Source organism: Pinus tabuliformis, chromosome 6 (genome assembly GCF_031772625.1).
Source record: "Pinus tabuliformis cultivar Carrire ecotype Pingquan chromosome 6, CPIR1, whole genome shotgun sequence".
Taxonomy (NCBI): domain Eukaryota; kingdom Viridiplantae; phylum Streptophyta; class Pinopsida; order Pinales; family Pinaceae; genus Pinus; species Pinus tabuliformis.
This window is the reverse complement of record NC_142292.1, coordinates 49,014,277-49,039,186: the sequence shown is the minus strand read 5'-3', so window position 1 is coordinate 49,039,186 and position 24,910 is coordinate 49,014,277. Positions and strand designations below refer to the sequence as shown.

Genomic DNA, 24,910 nt, shown 5'->3' with positions numbered 1-24,910 from the left:
TTTCCAAATCTGCTACAAGAATAGGAGACATAAGAGCTGAAATCAATGTTTTATTTGAAAATTTTAAAGTTGATTTTATTAGCTCTCTAAATGAAAAATTGGATGTTTTGTAGGTTCATAAAAATCAAGAATTTGATGAAGTGTTTTCCACTCATGACCGAAAGGAGCAGTCCATAGATAGTTGTTCTTCCTTATCTAGGATGGAAGTAGCATATCAAAGAGATGAGGAAGATGCAACAAAGTCAAAACCATGGAAATCATGGCCTGCAGGTATGTTTCAAAACACTTCCTCTCCACTTTCTTACTTGCATAATCCATTATGGAATACTAATGTGTTAGGGCAGCCATGTCAATCTCTATATAACCACCAGCAATTTTCTCTACAAGCTTGGCATGGTTCACCTTATGATTGCATGACTACTCTCCCCCATCTTGTAGCACAAGCACATTCTCCATATTCTCCACCAGCTCTTCCACAATACCTTGCTTGCCCATCAAAACCATTCACACAACCCAATCAACCATATCATCAAAATGCTCCATTCCTTACACATTTTCCTGCTCAACTAATTCCACACCCTCACCATAATAAACCAGTACATCATACTTACAATGTTGAACTGGCAAATTTACCCACCCTTCCCACCCATTCTATCTCACATGTGTTATTAGAGAAAACCTACAATGAGATTCAGAATGTTTCAAATGCAAAAATTGTAGAAGCTATGGAGGAAAATGAGGTTTCTTTTACTATGCATCAACAAGCTATTTTAAAAGCTCAAGAACTTCATGATATGATAGCTATGCGAAATCAAAAAAATAAAGGATATATTGCAGATTAGTTTCACTCGATCATTTGTTTGCAACATCACTCTATGCTTCAACAATTTTTTATACCATTTTTTCAAGGGAAGCCAGCTTCTCATACCCTAATAATCATTAAAATGCATTTTTCAAATTTAGGTATGTGCATTCGTGAAGCCTTCGAAAATGGCTTGACTGGAATTACTCATATACGTAGTCATATTCATTTTTCAAATCAAAATAGGTTAGTGTAGAAATAAAATAAATAAGGGAATAAATAAATGCATTTTGTTTTTCCATGTAAAACTAGTGTTTTTGTTGTAACATGCTATGCAAATCAACTTTGGTGATAATTTTTTTAATTCTTTTGTGCATGTAGATGACTTATAATGGAAACAATAAGTTCTACAAACACTCATTTTCATTTTTATCTCCAATTTGAAAAAATGCTTGAATTTCATTTTTTTTGGCTTGCAGACTTGATGAACTTTCTGGAAAAACAGTCGGGACAGTCATGTTTTGAGGGACCAAAAGTGAATATTTTTAAAACTTGTTTCTACCCTAGGTGGCCCTTTATGTCTACTTTCTAACCCAATTTGAATCACTCAATTTGGATTTGAAACGAGAAAGTTAGAACCAAAACATTGACCTGATGTCTAGCGGGCAGCTCAGGAACAGAGTTGGGACAGTCAGTCTTTGGAGGCCTAAATGAATAAATTTTTAAAACCTGTTTCTATGGTAGATTCCCTTATGAATTTAGTTTACAATTCAATTTTAATCACTCATTTTTGATATTGTATGGGGAAGTTATGATCAAAATACTGACTGTCTATCATAGATCAGCACTCTTAAAACTATGTCTTTCTGGTTGTTCCTTACAGTATTTGACCTATCAATTCTTATTTTCTTCAAAACCTGTTTCTACTGGATATAAATAAATGAATCTAATGTCATTTCCAATTTGAATCATTTGAATCTGACATCCAACGAAGAATCTATGCTTGAAATATCAATCGTTGGTCTAGATTGGGTAATCGAAAATGACTCTATTATGCAGGTTGTTCTAAACAAATTTGACATATCATAGCATTGAATTTTTAAAACCTGTTGCTACTGGAGATAACCCTTTGAATTAGCTCTCATTTTGCTTTGGAATCACTCAATTTCGACGAAAAACAAAGAAGTTGTGATTAAAACACTACAGGTTAGCATGATTGGCCATTGCTCTCCTGCAAGTGATAGATAATTTTTACTTTGTTATTTTCTTAATGGATTTGTTATACATGGTAACTACTTGTTGTTTTTTGCATAGTTCTTGGATTAGGGGAGCCCGATCACCTCTCTTTCTCCATGATTTAATGTTTTATTGCAGGTAGACACTCGTTTTTTGCAGGTCCTGGAAAATAAAGAAGGTCAATTTATGGACGAGTGATTTTTCAAAAGAAATTTTAAATGAAACAAAGGAATTTCATCCAACTCATTACCCAACGGATTCATATAGAAAAAATGAAGAATTGATTTCGATTTGAAGATTCATGTCTTGTCACTATTGCCAAAACATTTTTTAAAAAAAAAGATCATTTTTTTACATAATATCATAGTTGTTGTAACTTAATTTAGTTATTTACATATTGTTTTTAAATAAAATGTTGTTTCTTTTCTAATTTCTTTTATATTTTATATTTCAGGTGTTGCTTCATTCAAACTGTGACCCATCCTCAGCTTCAATATAGTGAACAACTAATTCATTCTTTGCGTGCTTGCATTTCATGCTTGTGCATTTTGCTGTTCCTTTTCTGAAGGGACGGCGTTTGTGTGCACTTCTATCATTTCTCTTCTGCACTTTCACGTTTTGCTGTTCCTTTCCGAATGGAACAACACTTTCACATTTTGCTGTTCCTTTTCGAATGGAACAGCACTTCTGTACTTTCACGTTTTGCTGTTCCTTTTCGAATGGAACAACACTTCTGCACTTTCACGTTTTGCTGTTCCTTTTCGAAATGGAACAACACTTCTGCACTTTCACGTTTTGCTGTTCCTTTTCAAAATGGGACAGCACTTCTGCACTTTCACGTTTTGCTGTTCCTTTTCGAAATGGGACAGCACTTCTGCACTTTCACGTTTTGCTGTTCCTTTTCGAAATGGAACAACACTTCTGCACTTTCACATTTTGCTGTTCCTTTTCGAAATGGAACAACACTTCTGCACTCTCACGTTTTGCTGTTCCTTTCCGAATGGAACAACACTTCTGCACTCTCACATTTTGTTTTTCCTTTTCTAATGGAACAACACTTCGACACTTTTGATTTTTGTTGTTCCTTTTCCAAAGGAACGACACTTTTGATTTTTGTTGTTCCTTTTCCAAAGGAATGGCACTTGCGTTTTTGCTGTTCCTTTTCCAAAGAAACGACACTTGCGTTTTTGCTGTTCCTTTTCCAAAGGAACGACACTTTTCATTTTTGTTGTTCCTTTTCTAAAGGAACGACACTTTTAGTTTTTGCTGTTCCTCTTTCCAAAGGAACAACATTTGCATTTTCACACTTTTTTGAGTGTATTTTTGCTTTTTGGTGTGCATTTCCTTTGTTGTTCCCTACAAAGAATAACACTTTTTGAATGTTTTTGCTGTTCATTCTAAAAAGTAACACTTTGGAAGTATTTTTGAGAGCAACCCTTTTCTTCCTCTTGTGGAATTATTCCTAGTTCATCTCAACCACATTTTCCTGATTCTCTTTCATGGCATGAAGTACATTACTTTTATGAGGACAAGAATTATGGATTCTATTGAAGTGAGTTAATATCATTCACGTTATGATCTTTAACAGGACAGCTCTTTGATGATAGATTCTTTTCAAAAAGGGACACAATTATTTATATACTACTTTACCGCATTGTTTTCTGCTGTACATGATACTGATTGATCATCTTAATACCATGCTGGTTCCACCCTTCCTGGTTATAATCTTCTCTATCTGTAATAAACGAGATTATGGGTATATTTTTTTTTATTGACATGTTCAACTTCTTCCGCTATTCCTGCTCTTAAGGAGTACTGAGTCTCCCTCTTTTTATCATCAAAATGTGTAATAATAACAAAATTTTGTTCGCAGATGGAGGATAGGGGGTCTCATTACGAGCCAACCTACCATGTTCATAAGGCTGTAACAGAGTGACATTCCCGTTATGGCCACCACACCAGGGTTATGATCCATTGGATAGCCAAATTATCCATGGAACATGAGGTCTCATCATGAGCCGGCCTGATCACTTTTGCTACATCCTAGTGAATGGCAGTGTGATTATCTGGTTACCACACCAGCACACTGATCTCTTCTATAGAACAACACTGTAACTCTCCATTTATAAATTGAGGATCCTGGTTCATATGGGTTAAAAAGCAACCTTGATGAGGCTATGGACGCCTGCTGGCAGCAGCAGCTCTGCTTATGGTATTGAAGTTATATCTTATCATCAATTATTATTATAATACCCTTTTCTTATTTTTCTTTTTATCAGAGAAGTTATTTCCTTAACTTTTTCCCTGTTTTGAACCTTTATGCATGAGAAATTGTTTTATGATCAATCGCATCATTTTCAGCTAGAACACTATCAGTAAAGCATCTTATTGACATATTGTTGTTCTTTTTCTCTTTTTCATCACTTATCATCAATTCAAAGCGTCCTATCTCTTATTCATAACTATCTTTACACACTCTGCTCTCATTATAACCATAACTCTCGTCGTCCTATCATTGATATGTGTACTCTACTGTTGTATTGTTCATTCCCTTGCCTTGCCATCAGCACAACACCTCTCATATGCTTTATGGTCATGGAATTCATTTTCCAATTGGAGGGGTGAATGTATGCATTATGGGATTGCATGCGATATGATTACTGCACTTTGCCATACCTTGTTGATTTGACAACATATTAGTATTGCATGTATACATAAGTTTTTCTAATTGAAATTTTGCATGCATTTTATCTGTTGCTATTCAAAGCTAACACTATGGATTCAAGAACATTGTATGCAAAATAGTGCTTTGTTTACAGGAGAACAACAAGTATGAGCAAAATTCTATTCGTAACATGACCACATTATTGCACTTCACAGTAGAGGCTCGTGAACGTGAAACAATTCTTCAGACATGATGTGCTTCCCTAGATTCCACCTTTTGCATCACTTTCAGCACCAACTTTGCCTACATCAGCTTCAACAACTGCCAGTCCATATATGTCATTCCACATTTTTGGAGGTAAAACTTGAGGTAAAATTGCATATTTTTCTAATTTATTATAAATTTAGGAGAATCTAATGAAAATCCATTTTGAGCATTATTTGTCATCCTTCATTCCACATCTTTACCACTTCCCCTTTTTCAGTAGCATGTCATTTTCGAGTGTGGGGGAGTGTTCCTTTCATTCATTTCTTTCTTATGACCACGTCATTCATATTCTTTATCATCCATTGCTATTCTTATTCACTCTCAACACCTCCCTTATTCCATGTTGTTTTACACCAAGCATAGAATTCAACAACTGGTAACAACCACCTCTATTTGTTTTCTAGCATCGCATGAGGATATGCTAATTTTTCAGAGAGGGGGAGGAATTGCTATGCATGATGGATGTTTTCTACTTTCTTCCTTATTTAAGACATACAATTTCATTTTTACACAGTGCAGAAATTGATTTCCACATATTTTTAAAACTATGAACTCAATTCTTGTAATTTTGGAAAACACATACGTATCATTAATACAAACCCACACAATTTCAAGAAATATTGGTTCATAAAATTTTGGAAATCATGCACTCTCACCTACAACCATTTTGTTTATATCTCATGATCCATGCATCAAAACGATCTGATTTTTGGATCATAGAAGCCTTCATATATTACAAATCTACTTGCAACATTTTAACAAAATCTGAATTGTAGTTTTTGGGAAAATGGTTAATGAAGTTTGTTGTTATCTATGTCATATTTTGTTGCAACTTCATATATACATATAATTTAATGTCAATGTAAAAATGTTATGCCTTCATCAAGATTACTAAAAGTAAATATTCATTAATTAAGGAAGAATTCATTTGTTATATCCATTTCATGAGCCGAGATGAACATATTTTTTATCGCTTGGTTAACACATGGGCTTTTGTCTTTGGGTTGCATGAAGACATGCAATATATTCAGTTTTCGTTGCATGAGGACATGCAACATATTGAGTGTGGGGGTATGTTGGGCCATGAATACGACCACTTTGTAACACTTATTTCATCCATTTTTACTCTTCTCTATTATATCATCTATTATAATTTATCATTTAAATCCATTTTATAAATGATTTATGCTCTTATGAATGAATATTATCTATTCTCCTTTATTTCTAATAAATTGATGATTATGCATGATTTTATCAATGATAGTTTTAATAAATCAGTTGTAACATTATTTACCATTTTTAGCTTCCAAGATAATTTTCAGATTGAAGATTTGATTTTTAAAAAGCGCCAACTCAGAAATGCGCTGGAATAAGGAGTGACAGTTTTGTGGTTGAGATTCTGAGCAAATGAAGCTGAATTTGGTAATTCCGGAACATGGGTTTTGCCCAGAACGGGCCCACTTAACTTTAGGAAAGAACGGTTTGCCCAAATTTGGCTTGTACTAAGAGAAACGCAGGGTTCTTTGAACAAGATTTTCTCAGATTTGCTATTGCGGCCCTCCTCCAAATCTCAGCTGCAAACCCAAATTCGTCTTGCTTTTGTTGAGAGATGAAAGGAAATATATTTTCTTGTTGATCATTTGGTTAGAATCAACCCAAATTTTTAAAAGAAATCATGTTGTAATTATCTATGTTATAACTGCTCTCTGATCTTTCTCTATTTAAATGAAAACAAAGATCAGAGAGGGGGAGACTTCAGGATGACTTTGGGGATTCGAATGATGGCGAATTGATGATTTGAATTAGAGATTCAGAAGCAAGGATTCATGATAGGATAGGAGGAAGGAAGGATTGTTTTATGTTGTAAGTCTCAAAGCTTCAACTATTGTAATGATTTCACTATTTAATGATTAATACATAATTTGGGCGTTGTTGTTCACTCTTTTCCTTCTGAAGTAACCCAGCAGCGTCCGCTGACGGCTAAGGGCCCAGCCTCTGGTGGAGTACGCTGCTGCTGTTGTGTATCATATCTTTACAATTGCTGTTGTATCATTATACTGTGATTTATGCGTGGTTTTCTTATCTTTATTACTCGGTAATCTGATATATCTTTCATATGTTATGTTATGCTCTGTTATGATCAATGCACTAATGGTTTTTCTCAGGAAATCTGTGTAATGACTCTGCATTGTATAATTGAATCTTTTCAGAGTTGGTCGCATGCTTTTAGTCTCAACCAGTTATTTCTGTTACAGAGCGTCTGTATTGAATATTACTGTCGTTTGATTCATTTGAAATCCTGATTATGGGAATCCGAAAGTAATGTTATTCTATTTGGAAACATAGCTGTATTATCCTTAATTGTCAGATTACTATATTAGTGTGAGGTGTGCATATATGATCGATTATTGTCGTTCCATAATTCATTAATGAGTGTTGTTCCATAAAGTATATTCCATCCAGTTTGCTTGAGGAGTGAAGAGTGTTATTTCATAGCAGAGTGTGAGTAAGTTGGTTTTGACTCGCGAGATTTAGTTCTTTTGATTGTTGTTTCATTTACTGCTGTTCTATTTCCTTTTGCTATTTCATTTTACTTGCTGCCATTCCATTTACTTGCAATTGCTACTTTGGTGTGAGAGAAGGTCTAAGGTTGTAGTGAGTCAGCAAGTCGCTGCTTAGCTCCCAGATCTTTGGTCCATACTCTATTTTCCTTTCCATCAATTTCTAGAGGAATGAGTTATTGCTACTGTATCCTCGATTGATGGTTGTTTGAATGAATGATTTAGTTTAGAACATTTCAGTTTCTTGCTGTTCCAATTAGATTTTGTTTCCAGCTTTCATTTACTTTTGTAGCTTTTAAGCACTATACTGCAAAACATTACTCTTGAGTAAATAGCCGCCTCAGACTGAGTACACTCTTGAAATAAAAAGTCGTCCCTGGGTTGATAATTAATGTGAAGTTAATTAGTGGTGAAAAAGACCCTTTGTATCGCCCCACAGCAGGTTCTACTGATGTAATGCCCAATTTGTGACAAGTAGTGGTTGTTAAAATATAAATTGTAGCCCCTAAATCAACTAAGGCATTTGAAAAGGTTTGTCCATTGGTTTGCACTGTCACTATTGGATTTCTTAGGTCTTCATATTTGAAAGGTGCTTCTCTTCCTGAAAATAAATCAGATGGGGTACCAACTACTTGAACTGTTGGGTTATTTGTTATTTTCCTCCTTGGCTTTTTTATACATAGGCCTTTGATGGTTTTTGCATATATTGGAATATCTTGGATAGCTTGGAGGAGCAGGATTTTTATATACAAATTCTTTAGTTCTCCCAGAATATCAAAGTCAGGATATTATGTAGCGCACGGTATGATTAATTGTTCTGGGAATGGAGGAGAAGATGTGGTTGCTTGGTCATGAGTCTATTGTCTAACCACATCTTCTTCTTGTAATGGTTGTTTTGTAGGTAACTGGTTTTCAACTTGAACATTTTTATCTCCCTTAGTTTCTATAATGCATCCAAACCTTAATTGAAGGTCGTTGCACTCCCTTAGATCAGTTTCTAGCTTTGGTGTTTTGATTATTTGAACGAATTGAACTGGTTTGTTATTTGGGTTCGGGTTGGTTTGGGCTGGAGTTGCGGTCTTAAGTTGGACTACAGATTTTGTTGTAGTGTTGGCAGTGTGGGTTGAGGGAGTGGAATGGTTCCTGCTGGCTGATTCATTGGTCTTTGCCAGTTTGTCTGCCAAGCTTGACTCTGCGAAGTGGGATGAGACCATTGTGTTGGATATTCATTGTTTTGCCAATATGGTGGAGCATAGGGAAAATTAGACCAATTAGATTGGCTTGTTTGATTCGGCCATGGAGATGATGAAGGAAATGGTTGTTGTGACCAATTTGAGAAGGGAGGTTGATTTTGCCACATTATATAATATTGCTGAGCACAGTATTGCTGAGGCTGGAAAGAAGAAGATGGATCAAGATACATACCTGATTGTCGTGGTTTCCATTGATGACGTAGATTAAGTAGGTACACTAGTTTTGATTCTTCTTCCGCTTCTTTGTATACTACTTTCAGACCAGGAAGTGAGGGGAAATTATTCGTAGAGTGGCCTTTTGTACAAATAGTGCAGACTTGAACTACATCTAGTGGGCACTCTTTGTGGTTGTGTTTCTTTTTGCATCTAGGGCAGAATATTGCCAGATTTTTCCCTACTTCTACTTGCTTCTGTTTCGCTTGCATAATATTGAGCTACGTTGTTAGAGTCCCCAATATATCAGTTTTGAAATTCTCCAATAAATTTCTGATTTCTGCGCAGGTCACTCCTTCCCCGGAGATCTTGTTGTCCCTTGTGAACCTGTCATGTTCTACTGGTTTTAGCCTTGTGCCACCTCGCGATCTCCTGATACATAAATCAATGATGTTAGCAAAATATTCTTGATAGATGTCTCCTTTTCCCATGATATTTAGTGTTTCAATCCATTGTTCCTTCATGCCTTTAATTAGTTTTGTTTTTAATACATTGTAAGGTAAGGGTAATGATGCATAAGGAGATCTTTGAAGATTATACTGAAAATGTTCAACATATTCTTCTAATGTCTCATTAGGTCTAGCTAATATCTAAAATATTTCATCCTTTAACTCTCTAGACCTACAATAATCCTGATATTTTTTTAGGAAATCACCTTTCATCTGATCCCAGTCATTTATAACACCTCCACCTAACCCCATAAACCATCATAAAGAAGCCTCTTTTAATATAGAGGGGAATAATTTTAGCTTTTGGGGGTCAGTGGTATAGTCATACCCCCTACATAGCACATCGAATTCGAACAAAAATGTGTTTAGATATTTTGATGTTAAGCCATGAAATTTAGGGATACGCTAGAGAGGAATGGCCTTCATAGGTGCATTAACTATAGTATCTACAATGGCATATTGCAGTGTGGAGGTTTGGGGGGTTTGCTAGTTCTGGGCCATTTGGTCAAATATGTGCCAATATCCTTCTCGGATTTCTAGGAGGGTATTCCTAGGTTGGCTAGAAGGAGCAAGAATGGCCTTAACAGGAATGGCCTTAAGATCACTTCCTTTATCTGAGATGATGAAATTTCCTTGATGAACTAATGTCTGGGAGGATTTTATCTCTTCAGGTTCTTTAGCTTCGTTCTATATGACTTTTACAGCACTTCCCTTATTTGGGTTGCTTAATGGCTAAACTATTCCAAGAGGAGATCTTGGTTCTCCAGTTTCCCCTGTTTCTACTCTTCCCTCATAGAGATTGCTAAGGTTCCCTTCTTGTAATAATTTTTGGTTAGAATTCTCAATTTCTTGAAAATCTTACTCCTCTGTTTGGCTGTGCACCTCAGCAAAGGCTATAGATGGTGATCATGTGGCTTGAAGGGAACTAGTAGGTTGTCTAGAAGCAACTTTTCTAGGTCCTACTGAAGGCTGAGATTCTGCTTTTTTAAGGATTTCTTCTATAAAGGTCGATCAGCCAAGGGTCATTGGCCCCTTAGCTTTATCAGGGTTGGGTAGTGGTTTAAGATTCTTTTAAGGATTTTTTTTATTAGTCATGCACACAAATCAAATGTTTATTTCTACCCAAAATAACAACAAATATGCAAGAAAGCGGGCGGGGGAGCAGGGCTGTCACATGCTCCGTATGCAGGTTCTTACCTTCCATTTTTAAAACCCAATTCTCTCCTAGTAGGTACTTACACTACTCTCTTTTCAAAAGAAACAAATGTCTACACTCTTCCTTGACAATGGCACCAAAATGTTGAGCAGTAAAAAGGGTCTTTTTAACCTCTATTTACCCTACATTAATTATCAATCTGGGTACGATTTTTTATCTCAAGAGTGTACTCAGTCTGAGGCGGTCACTTGTTAAGAGTAATGCTAGTAGTATAGTGTTTTTACAAAAGTAAACAACTGCTGGAAACAAACTCTAAATGTAATGGAAATAAATTTAAATGCTTCATCACCAGGTCATTCAATTTAAGAAACTGCAACAATCATTAGTCAAGGATACATTAATGATAACTCTTTCCTTTGTAAACTAATGAAAATGAAAAACAATCGAAGAGAAGATCTCCAATCTGGGAACTAGACAACAATATTCAATGTTCGCTACAGTTGCAAATCGTTTTATTCACACCAAAGAAAATACTTGAAATAACAGAAAGGAATATCAACTAATCTATTGAACAGATTGAACAAAAAATCTTAATCTACAGGAATGAATTAAGCAGCAATCTTAACCGTAGGGAATTGAACATCAATCTTTAACTAGTAAATGAATTGAATATCAATCCAAGGATGGAACGGCAAGCTTAAGTAAGTCTACGAAATATTGAACAGCGAACTAAATCAAATGTAAACACACAACGAATCTAGAATGATGGAATCAGTAATCTGAGTTTAGCATAATAAGTATTAACCACAGTTATAAGAAAACAACAATTGTAATGATAATGGAATAGTAGTCTGAATTAACAACAATCACAATTATAGGTAAACCATAGCTAAATGAGCAACAATACCAATCTATAAATGAACAACAATGTCAATCCGTAAATGAACAACAGTATTCAAATCAGATAATGCGATATGATTTCAAAATGAACAACATAACATTTTCAGTTGCAAATAATAATCTTACTATTCAAATACGAAGCCAGTATAATAGAGCAAGTAAATGAAATGTCAAGGAACAACAGATTACTTAATAAAGCAAGTACAGGAAATAAAACCACACACGACTTGTAATCAGAAAATAATGATACAAGAAGGAAGTGATCCACTAGGGTTGGGTCCTTAGCCACCAGGGACGCACTGTTGTGGTTACTCCATAATCAGATAACAGAACAACAATGAAGTTTATGTATTAATAATAAAAAAAAAGTTACAGTGATCACTCTTTAAAGAGAGTCAATGATCAAAGTTTAGATTGCAAAAGCAAATTCTATAAATCAACAAAAATTCACCCCCTGGGCTTGCAGCACTGTCCCTTTTTATAGTGGCCAGGCGGAAATACCAAAAAAACAAATATCCTTAAGGTAGCGATCCCTTAGGATTAAAGGATCCTGCGGGATTCGCCAGATTGTTAATCTTTAGTTATCTCTTCATCCTCTTGCGCTGATATTGCGTTTCTTCTCCCTTTCCTGGCCCATGTGCTCCGATCTCGATCTCCTCTTCTGGATGCAGTTTCCTGTCAAAGGGACAACAGTTGGTTTTTCCTTGTCTTTTCCTCTGAAATGGTGATCTTCCAATTTCTTCATTTTCTGCAAAGAAAAAGACAACAATTAGTCGTTTTACATTAATCACACTTCCCCTTAATTATAGCATAATCCTTTATCATATAACCATCTTAGAATGCAAAGAAGTTTATGAATTAAAGGAAAGGATAAAGAAATAAGTGGCAATTACATACCTTTTCTAATGCTCAACAGTTGTCAAGCACTCTGAGTAACTCATGACATTGTCTAAACATATCTACCTTAGTCTGGCCCTCTCATTCTGCGGCTCTCCATCAGGCACAACATCCTCATTGGGATGATTTTGGCACTTAGGCTCTCCCGCACACTCTAGCACAGGCTCTCGGGCTCTCAGGCACTCTCTGGCACACAGGCTCTTGGGCCCTCTCTCGCCTCGACTCTCTGCATCCATCATGTTTTATAACACATTTGTGACAAGGTTGCTTAAGAGTCGAAGGCCTGTTGTTTAGGAATAGAAGCCATTTGAACAGAAGGTTCAGCCAGTGAAACAAAGCCACATAAATGCCTTTTTTCTGTTAAAATAGACAAATTCATGTGAAAACACAAAATACATCGAAAATATTGAGAAATTTGATAATCCAGACATCAAATTTCATCAAATCGAGCTTTATTTGCCTATCGGGTCCATGTTGATCGCAAATTGCATATCACTCTGTCAATGGACCTGTATATCAGTGGATTTCCGATCACCACTTGTTGATACGCTGATACACCAATTTCCGATATGCCAAGCTGCCAATCGTCGATATGTCGATCTGCCAATCGTCGATATGCCGATTTAATCCTGGCCGTTGATCTGTTTCTGATCCGGTGGCTGAGATTGCGCATCCCTGATCGCTATCGCATATTGCTATCGCTACAGCCCAGGGGTTCTTCCCGTTTCATACAATGATTCCGATCACCGATCGACCAATCATTTTGATCACTGATATCGCAATCGTATGTCGGCTCTGCCCAGGTCTCGATATCGCGCGCTTGTCTTCCTCCGATCCGATAGATCAGAGATCATTGATCGGGGGTTCTAAAGTCCCGATATCGCACATGGCATGCCCTCGAATCCAATTAATCAGAAATCATTGATCGGGGGTTCTAAAGGCCCAACCTTAATTCTACCCTTTCGACTCCTTCCGATGCAATTTTCTTTATAGGTCTTTAAACCCATTTTTATGAGAAAAAGCCTCCTTTTTTCAAAGGAACCAAGGAAACTCTTTTTGTGATAACTTCATCATCTGGACTCAGATTGACGAACCATTTGCACCTCCACGATCAAGACAACGAGATCTACACATTGGTCTTGGGTTGATATCATTCTAAACACTTTTATTTTTGAGTGTTCATAAACCCTTTGTTCTATGTGTCTTTCTGGAGCTACCTGGATCGATCTTCCCCATTGAGGAATTTTTGGTCCTCCAAAAGCATGAAAAGTAATCTATAACTTTATTTGTACCTTGTCTACATCACAAGCATCCTGAAAAGGTCTCACTTCCATCTCCTTCACCTTTGTTCTTCGAAGCCTTAAGCGACGAGCCGACACCTGCTACCTCTGCAACCTGTAGTACATTGTTTTGAAAATTACATGCTTTGAATGACATGACCAACGAATGACCCAAATGTCCCACACTTGCCACGAGTTTATAACACATAATCGGTGGCCAACTTTATAGAAAGATGGACATAATATCCCAGCTAAGACAACTAGGCCAACCTATCATCATTGCTTCAAAAAGTCATGGAAAAGACATCATCACTGCAACACATGATTTACATACATAAGGCCAAACACTATTGTATTAACAAGTGATGTAAACATAACATCACTTTCAGAGTGTAAAATACGACTTAGAAAATGAACATACATCATTATTGCTAATCAAGTGATGGAAACACATCATCACGTTTACACTTTAAAATGCAACAAATGATTTACCAAAGAATGACCATGAAATGACAACATGTCTGGAAACCATTTTTCTCTTATCAATGTGAATGGGTCACCTCCTTGAGGTGTTTTTGTTGGTTGAATGATTGCTTTACCTGCTTCATGCACCGATGCTTTTTCTTTAAGGCACTGCTCCGGATGGAGCTTCCAGCAAGTGGCTCTTTGATGGCCATTTTTTTCGCAATGACTGCAGTAGGATTTCTTCATCCATATCTCCTTAACCTATTTCTTTTCATGCTGCTGAGAGGGTCTTTCACACCTCATGAGTGCTGTCATTATTTTCCAACACTTATAAAAGGTATGGTTAGTTAAACCACAAAAGTTACATGTTTTTTGATGCTTTGATCTTCATTCATTATTAACAACATGATCATAATCAAAATGAACATTCGAAGATCGAAAATGGTTATACCTTCCCTTGTTGTCTCTGATGTTAGTATGACGATGAGAGCTTTCCTCAGCTCTCTCCCTGTAATGGAAACTGCCATGGGATGATGGGGATGTTTTCCCATCATTCTCTTTCCTCGACGATGTCTCAGACAAATCTAACACCTTCGAGCACTCCCCTTTAGTGTATCTCAAGCCTGGAAATGGATGTTCATGCACAATCTCCAAAGGTGGAGTTATGCCTTGGTTATTAACAGCAAGTTCTTCTTTCTCCTCATGCCTCATGCTTGTAAGGAGCCTCATGTTTGTCCCTATAATTGGGATATCCAGATCTCTAATAGACATCATACTATGAGAAGATGAAATCGAAAGGAAATCAACATCTTTTACCTTCTCTTTCAATTTGGAAAGATCTAAGAGGGTTGTTCATCATATGTGGTTCGCTAACTGTCATGGCGCATTCCCCAACTTCCTTTCTGACATACCCAAGTCCTTCCTGACAAGGTAATTCTTCTACTTTGATGGGATTGACAATGCCTTGGCCATTAACGCCTAATCCTTTTCCTTCATACCCCATTCTCTTCAACAGTTTGGAGCCAATTTCTATGGTATGATTTTCAAACACAATGAAATCATAATCAAGAAACATACATGAAGATGGAGAAGTAAATTTTACCTCACATGGGTTACGCTGCAGTTTTTCCAAGGCCTCTTCCTTTGCTTGCAGCTGTCGTAGAAAAATTTGTTTTTCTTATTTCTCTTCATGTAGATGCATCTTCAATTCATCGTTCTCTATTTGAAGAGTATGATTGTTTTGCTTCAGTTCCTACATGGTCACATCTGTGGCATGCAACTGAAGCTGTAATTGCTCCTTTTCCTCTGTCTCTTTCTGTAGAGTTTCATACATAATTTCCACTTTCTTGGAAACATTGAGCATGGTCTCGTACATTTCTCTTTCATCCTCTATCATTGTTCACACTACAATTCATATCAATGCAAAGACCACTCTGCTACCACTTGATCCAGGTCTGGGTGTGAAGAGGGACCCTTCCAAGACCTTTTACTTTTGTGATGTGTTAAATTGAATTTTAAAAGAACATTAATGAATACCTCTGCATGCAAAAAAGAATAGGAACAAGAAAATCATCAACACATAAAAACATAAGCCGTTGATAACATAGTTCGTTTAGGAGGGACTACGTCTCTGGGCCCCGGTGTCAAGATGGTGTAGGCCACTGCATTAATTGTTGTCAATAAAGGTGATGTACACAAGAGATGATGTCACGATCATACAATGAGAAAATTCCTCATGCAGGAGTGGCTCTAAGAGATGTTCTAGAACTAGAACTCTCAATCAAAAGACTCCTATAAGTATGACACAAAAACATGCATGAGGAACATCCTGCCAACATGGCATAAAAGGGATTTTAATAAAAAAACATGCATGAAGACCACAAGAGTATCCCAACAACCTACAACAAGGGATCCCAAAGCATAACATGAAGAGTTATGACAAAAACTACATCACATAAGGGATTCCACATCAAATCGAGCAAGGAATCATGACAACATATAATAAATAAGATTCTGCCTCAATATCCATCAAGGATCTATGCAACATAATGTAATAAGAAGAAATAGATAAAAAAATAATATACCTCACACCATAGGCCACCTGAAGAAGTTGATATTCATATCTTTAGCAAAAACCATCCATGATGAATATGTTGTTCACATTGTCGATGCACAGGCAGAGGTCGTTACCAATCTGGACTTCGGCTCCCCTTACATCAATCGTTTTTCTCCACCAAGGTTTTTCAAGGCAATCTTCTATGGGTTCAAAAGAAGCTTGGTTCCACGATGAAAGATGGGAGGAACCTAATCTAGGAGAGAGCTGATATACTACAATAATGAAAAGGACTGAAGTTCAATGATAAGGCACACCATTTCCTAATTAACTACTAAGAAATTATGCTTTTCAATAATGCTAAATTGACATGATTTTCCCACAATGATATAAGAGTTGGTCGTTTACATGATAGTCCAAGTCTTCTACTCTTTTGCCTTGACTCAAATTTGCATATACATCTTTAAAGTCTATATCCTGAGCATACTGTTCTATGTAGCTTTCATGCAGCACAAAATTATTCTTAAGTATGGTAGATGCATTTATAATGGGTCTAGATAACATGTCTGCAACTTTGTTATGTATGCATTTTCTATATCTAATGACTAAATGAAACTGTTGTAGAAAACTCATCCATCTGTAATGTCTTGATTGTTGCAACTTAGTTTGGGAGTGTAGATATTGAAGTGGTTGATGATCAGTATGTATTACTATTTCTTTGCCCATTAAGTAATGTTTCCATTTTTTCACACTCTTCACTAATGCATACAATTCTTTATCATAGGTAGGATAGTTAACTACTGCAAGATTAAAAGTCTCAGAATGGTAACATATGGGTTTACTGTGTTGTGTCAACACTGCTCCCATCGCATAGTCACTGGCATCAGTTTGGATCTCAAATGGTCTTTGTAGATCTGGCAGTGCTAGTACAGGTGTTGTACTAATCTTTTCTTTCAAGGTGTCGAAGGCTTTCTGCTGTTTGTCTCCCCACTGAAACACCTTGTTCAATCCTGTCAAAGCATTTAAGGGAGCTGCAATTGAGGAAAAATTTGAAATGAACTTCCTCTAATATTGTGCTGCTCCTAAGAAGCTTCTCACTTCTGTAGCAAACTGGGGTTTCGGCCAATTTACAATAACTACCACTTTAGAGGGATCTATTTTCAATTCACCTCCCCCTACTATATGAACCAAATAATTTAGAGAGGTTTTTCCAAATTCACATTTGGAGAGTTTAACATAAATTTTTTTTCTTCTCAAAACATCTAATGTCTGCTTAACATTCTTTAAATGTTCCTCCCATGTTTTACTAAAAATCAGAATGTCATCCAGATACACAATAACAAAATCATCAAGAAAAGGTCAGAGTACATCATTCATCAATCTCATGAAAGTAGCAGGAGCATTAGTTAAGACAAAAGGCATAACCAGCCATTCATACAATCCCTGCTTTGTTTTGAAAGCAGTCTTCCATGCATCTTGCTCTGCAACTCTGACCTTATGGTATCCACTGTGCAAATCCAGCTTGGTGAAATAAACATCTTCCTTTAATTGATCTAAAAGATCATCTATGTGAGGAAGGGGATAATTATTTTTGATTGTTATCTTATTCAGTGATCGATAGTCAATGCACATTCTCCACGAGCCATCTTTCTTTCTCACTAAGACGATGAGTGACCCACATGGTGATGTGCTAGGCCTAATGAACCCTTTCTCGAGCAACTCCTGCACCTGCTTCTTGATTTCAGCATTCTCTAAAGAAGACAACCTTTTATACCTATGGTTGCAATGATTGTTTCATCTCCCGAGTCTGACCCCAAATCCTTTTGAATAGTTGTAGCAGTCTTCTTCTTCTTGCCCTCAGACTTCTTAGGTCTCAGCTCTGGATGCAGAATCCAACAGTGCTCATCCTCATGCCCCTCCTTTTTACAGTGAGTGCATGAAGCTTTACCTTTTTGTGCAGTGTTAGCCTTCCTTGCTTTCCACTTCTGCTTTATTTTTTCCTTGCTCTTGCTTACAGTGGGTTGGGATGGTCCCCCAACTTCTAGATTTCCATTCTTTCCTCTGGCTTCTAGATGAGTAGCTTGTACAGGTACCTCATCTATACTAGTGGGATTAAACATGAGGATGGTATGCCTCATGTAGCTGTGTAGACCACCAATGTACTTCAAAAGTCTCTAGTGAGTCTAATGAGATACCCAACATCAATGCTCGCTTTCTGAATTCTTGAGTATACCCTTGTACACTTTTCCCTTTCAACTACTGAAGAGTTTGCCAACTCATCATAGCTTGTTGCACGTAGGCCAATGGATAGAACTGCTTTTTGATTGCAACAATAAATTCACTCTAGACAGAGATGGTCTTACCATGCTTCTGCATATCAGCTTGGGTTCTGCCTTCCCACCAAACCAAGGCAATGCCTCCTAGGCGTAGGCTTGCTAGCTGAATCTTACTCTTGTCTGAGTCTATGTTTTGTACCCTGCAATACACATCAATTTGTCTTATCCAATTGTCCAACTTTTCAGCATTTAGCTCTCCATCATATATAGGCAAATCAAATTTAACATCTAGTTTAATCAAAGATGCTTTCTTATTATGCACAGGGCTATTAGGAGGTGTGAGAAAGATTTCCTCTTTCCCCTTTCCTTTGGAGTGGTCATGGAAATGAGACTCATCTTTTTATTTATCTTGTTTAGAGCTTGAGGACTCTTCATCCCTATGCTTTCTAAAGTCCCTATACATTTCTTCTACCATAGACTTTATAGCTAGGAAACTTTCTATGAATTGAGGGTCTAGCCCTATAGAACCTTCTTCTCACATTGTCTTTCGAGAATAGAGTCTCCCAATTTCAGGATTAGTTTCCACCAACTCTCCTTCTCCTAACTTGAGCTTTGATCTAGTGAGCATTCACAGCTAAACCAACACAAGCGTGTCTAACCTTACAACCTAGAGCTCTGATACCACTTGATCTGATAATCACCCTATGAGTGACCTCAGTTTGAAGATTTATTAAACAAAAGGTATTACAGACTCTTGTGCTGGTGTGTGTATTCTGTGTTATTGAAACAACTGATCGATCAGATTGCCAATACATAGAAATTTAGTGGAAATACAGCAAAGAAATACAGTAAGCAACACAAAGACACAAACGGTTTTAATAAGGAGTTCACTCTATTCTCCAGGGCTACGTCTCCGGTCCAGCTTCAATGGTGGCCTTGTTTTATTGTGTCTTACAGCAGAGAAATTACAATACAGGGACTCAAATCTGAGTTCTCTTGAAGCAGATTTTGCTTGGTAGGGTGGTTCTTGGATTCCCCAAGCCACTCAGAGTTCACAAACTCTTTTTCTTCCTACCAACTGTGTGACCCTTGGTCTACAGTGGAAAGATCCAAATGTGATGCTCAGTCCGGACAGATTCCTCTAGGGAGAGGCTTGAATCTTCAAGCTCTCTGGTGCTCAATGTTGCCTATGGTCAGCTCGGCCCTCCGTCTCCTCTGCTCAGCTTTACTGCTCTCTGTGTTCAATCCTTCTCTCAGGGTGTACTGTTCACTCCCCTCTTGGTCGCTTGGACTCCTTTCTATATCCTCCTTTTTTTTTCGACTGTCTCCATTCATGGCTTTAGCCATTTGATCCTCATGCCTGTTCGGTTCCTCTCCCACCTGCGTCGATTCACCTTCTGCAGTTGTGCTTGGAGTTCCCTGTTTGACGTCAGCATGAATGCTCGAGAAGTGGCTAGGTGTCTCCATCTAATTGGCACCAGCATGCTTCGTCAGTTCGTTTCTTCTGTTACGCCATGTATGTGTTCTTTCTCCACCATGGCGGTCAAACGGATTCCAAATCCCTTCAGAGCACGGCTTAATTTCATGTCGATTCCACTTCTTTCCATCGGGCGCAATCTCAACCGTCCGATCTGGGCTCCTCCAGATCCAACGTCATATGCACGTCGAGCGTGGTTGACTTGCTCGACTGATAACATGCAATCACAGCGGTTTTTCTCTCACCTCCGTTGCCACGCATCGATCGCTGAGTGTGATCGCTCTGCTTCCTCCCGATCCAACGTCATATGCACGTCAAGCGTGGTTGACTTGCTCGACTCATAACGTGCAATTACGGCGGTTTTTCTCTCACCTCCGTTGTCACGCGTCGATCGCTGAGTGTGATCGCTCTGCTTCCTCCAAAACCTCTTACCATTCAAGGGCACCCCGATCAAAACTGCCGGTTTCCAAGGCATGGGTCCCGCCTTCGTACGTTAGCCCTTTTTCCTTTTTCCTCCAACGGTCCTCTGGCTCCCAATGTGACCAAGTGCTTAAGGCTTTTCCAAAAGCAGTGCCTTTTCCCGTTTCGGGGCTCTCAGGGGCTACATCGACCTCCTGCGTAGTCTCCATGGGCCTTAGTTAGCGCGCTTTGACCGAGGTCCTCGTCATTCCACGCCGGCTGCCATGGCCACTGGTTCAGGGTGTTTTTGATTGCTGTTTTGGATTTCATTAGATATTTGTTCGACCTGATTTAGTCATGGTTCTATGACAGTCGGTTATGGATCCAATTCGAATCATCCATTTATACAGTTCTGACGAGAAGGATGCGAAGAAGATCTCATGGATTTCTATGTATATGTAGCAATCCAGCCACCTCTTCTCAAATATCTACAGAATTTTGCTTTCCTATACCAGAAACTCATGAAGCTTCTGATCCAACCAATCTTCAATCTCTTTATTCGTAGGGTTGTAGTGTTCCGACATCAGACATCTCTTAGGTAAATCTTGATCCTAGCAATGGAACCATTTGTTGGTTTATTGGGGCCTAACCCAAGTTCAGAAGTGTTTTAGCCAAGCGAATCCCACACTACCGACCTTTTTGGCAATAATCCGCAGAGCATGGATTGAAGTCTCACCCGAGGTAGTATGGGAGGGTGTTGGAACGAGGTTTCCGCTCCTTGGGGATGTCTTGATGAGGTGTGGAGGGGTCGCGAACCGATCTACGCACTTGCGCTATTCTGCACAGTTGTCTGGCCCTCGCGTAGTTCTGCGATGAGGCACTTCCTAGATTCCTTATTATTATTACGTTTATTATAGAGTTGATCTTAATCCTTAAGGTCTTTAATCAATCATTCAACAGTTATAACCAGTGCGTGCAACCATAAATCTTAAAGGCATGCATAAAACCATAACATAAGAATAAACATATAGACATGCGACTAGATGCACAATAATTCAGAAACACTTATCTTTATTGATCTTCTGTTCAATACAATCCATTTCCACCGTGTGCATTCAGCTGTAGGGGTTCGCGCAGGACTCTACGAGGCCTCTGTGCAAACAGCTGAAGGGCCTACTCTAACTACTACCAACCACGACTCGAACTTACAGACTCAGAGCAATCTTGCTTTTACAAAACCATACACTTCAAATCTTAACCAAAAGCTACCTTCTACCCTTAGAGCCTTGCTCTATTTATACATTCCCATGGTCCGCGGCTTCCCTTTTTTTATCATAGTGCTCTTCCTTCTTTTGAAATATAAGGTGCCTTGCTTGGGCTGCCTCCTTTCGATTTTGATAGGTGTGCTAATGAGCTATGTATTCAAATGGATGGCAAGTCCTCTTATAAATAGTGGTGGGAGTGTCTTCCCCTCGAGAGTGAAGGGCCATGGAAAATTCAAGGGTTATTTCATCATCATACCCCTTTAGCTTCTCAAAGAACCCCATCCATTGTTAGCTTATTAAGATATTTGTGATAGGAAGATGTTAGTGGATTACTTTAGTGTGTAGGGTCCCTTCTATTGAAACCGTCACCCAACCCCACGAGGTTTCCTATTGTTGCTTCCTCAAGTTTCCTCAAAGAAGGGAAAGAAGATTTTCACTTGCTAGGAATAGGAACACACAAGAATATGACTACGTTATTCTATCATGTGTTGATTTAACAAAATTTTGTTGATAAGACTAACAAACAAATGATATGTGTTTAAATTTATATTGATATTTGAGTTAGTAATAATAATAGTTTGATAATAGTTTCTAACACAAATACATAAAACCCTTAGGTTTCTTATAACTTTCAATATATTTATTTTTAGCATTATTTTTATATAAAATATATAAATTATTAATTATTAAAATTAAACGTTCATATAAAATTTTTAAAAGCTCAGTAAATTCCTCATCCCCTTGAGTTAAACAAAGTATTGACATTATCCATTTTTTTTCCCTAATTTATATTAATTAATATAAATTTATACAAGTAAAATGTTTAAGATTTTGGTTCAGGAGGGGTTATGTTTATTGATATAAACCAATTTTAAATAAGATAAAATGTTAAGATTTTGGGTCCACACACTACACTTATTGCCCATGACAATGGGGAGGACGGAATAGATGTTAATTTATAAGAGCTTTTATGGAGCTATAGACATCTCATTTCATTTTCAGGAGTTTGAATCGACATCTCATTTCAGGAGTTTGAATCGAGAGAATCTGGAGCTATAAGGGAGGGGGTTTGTTTTGGGACTTGAACATTGATCTTCGACATCTCATTTCAGGAGTTTGAATCGAAGGGTTTGTTTTGGGGCTTGAACATTGATTGAACATTGATCTTCATTAAGAGATTCGATACCGAAACATTGACCTTCATTAAGAGAGTCGATACCGAGACATGGCAGATCGTCCGCAGATCAAAGAGAGGGCGAGGGATGAATCCGAAGAAAATGAAAATTTGATTCCAAGGCCGCCACCCAGGAATACTTCATCCCTCGCGTACCCTCTGCGTATGCGAGAGTTGGGCAAGACCATGAAGCTTCCACATATTTACAGAGATTATTATGTACGCAGCTTTGCGCATGAGGACATGGACAGTGTTCAATTTATCGTGCCCGGGGCGGACATAATACTACTTGTCCATTTCTTTAAGGAGGTGGTGCTATTTAGAAGACAGGGAGATCAAATTTCACCTGTTGACTGTAACATCGACAGAAGCACGAGTGGGCACCAAGTGAGGGGGTACGTCATGTCTGTGTGTTACAACAAATACAATAATTCATTTCTAATAGCGCATATAGTGTATCATAAGAATTGGCAATGTGAGAGCACTGAAATAATAAGCCTCGACATTGCATCTATAAAAGGAAAAGGAGAATCTGTAATGACCACCCCGCTTTTTCCGGAAGAGTCCTTCACAAAGGATTGGTGTTTTGACATTCCAAATTGCAGGGTCATCATTCACGATTTGAGTGACCATACATTCAAGTGTTGTGAATTAAAAAACTATACACTGTTGTTTGTAACAACAAATTTAGGTTTCCCAAATGTTACTCCAAATCTGAAAAGTACAATTTGTTCAAATCTGAAAAGTACAAGTCCCGGAAATATGGACATTGTGATATATGACCGAAATCCTTCAACTAAAAGTAATGGAAGGTTTGGAGTTGAATTCAAAATTTATTCCAAACTTAACGGAATACTGCAAAAAGAAATATTTCTCCCTCGGCCTACTGAAACGCTCATCCAGTTCGTCGTGCTGTGTGGCAGAAATACACTACTTATTCAACAAGATTCATTGCAGATTGAAGTGGTAGAGATCTGCGGTGAAAACCCTGTTTCAATAAACATCACAAATACAAATATTAGTGCACTCCCTGAACCTTACTATTTATATAAAAGATCCCAGTTTATCTGCTGCACCGAATCCAGAAAAATTCACGTTTGTAATCTTCAAGGTGAGATTTTAGTGACACTTGAAGATCACCCAATTGCAGAATTATTATCGCCAAGGATGGTTCCAGCCAAGATTTTCAATTATTCAAGCTGCATTTCTGATTCACAGGATCTTATCATTTCTCTTTGCCGCCGCTGGTTACGTGCACTACCATGGGGAGGACGATGGATATACAGTGTGAATGTTAGCAGCATTGTTACAGGGAAATGCTTGGCAAAGATCAGTTCCGAGGATCCCAATTGTTCTGAAATCAGAAAGGCAGTATTGAATGAAGTCCGGGCATTCTCATTCGATGAAAGCACTCACTACATTTTCACGGGAAATGAAGACGGACTTTGTGGCGTTTGGTCCAACCAATTCTACAAGGATATTGGAGGAGAACTCACGAGGTAAAGCCATTACCAACATGGACTACCTCAGGTGATTTTTACTTTGGATGGACGACCAATATGTTTTTACACATGGTTTATGGCAAGATCTAAACACCAGACATTTAGATTTTTTTGTTTCTTTTAAAATGGAGTTTGTGGAAACATATTTTTTTCAATTTAAGAAATTGTGAGATGGTTGTGGTCTTATATAATTTTTTAAATTTTTAGAAATTGTCAAATGATTATGCTCTTAATTTTGATGCGCTTAATTTTGAGATGAGACATTTAGGGTTTTTTTGAAGTTACAATGAGAAAATTTCAATGTTACAAGTGATATTATTTTTTTTGAAGGTATTAGATCTTAAAGATAAAGGTTTAACATTTAGCATATTTAATATTTGATAATTAATAAAAATTTAATATAATGTTTATTTTAATTATAAATTTATTTAATTATTATGTAAATAATATAAATTTAACATGTAAAGTAAAATATAATTATAATTTCATCTCATTATTATGTATAAATACAATATAAATTTAACAAGTTTCATCCTACATGTAAAGTGGAATTTTAATTGTGAGAAATGATTTCTCTTCAAGTGCACATTGAGGAATTGATTTCCTAATGTGCTATTGGT

General features: G+C 37.4%; 1 protein-coding gene across 1 annotated transcript; it reads left to right on the top strand.

Annotated features, from left to right (window-relative positions):
• The first annotated feature begins 23,031 nt into the window (after positions 1-23,031).
• Positions 23,032-24,291, top strand: LOC149257146 (uncharacterized). The gene has a single exon (XM_089457333.1). The coding sequence runs from the start codon at positions 23,032-23,034 to the stop codon at positions 24,289-24,291; it is 1,260 nt and encodes a 419-aa protein (XP_089313459.1).
• Positions 24,292-24,910: the final 619 nt, after the last annotated feature.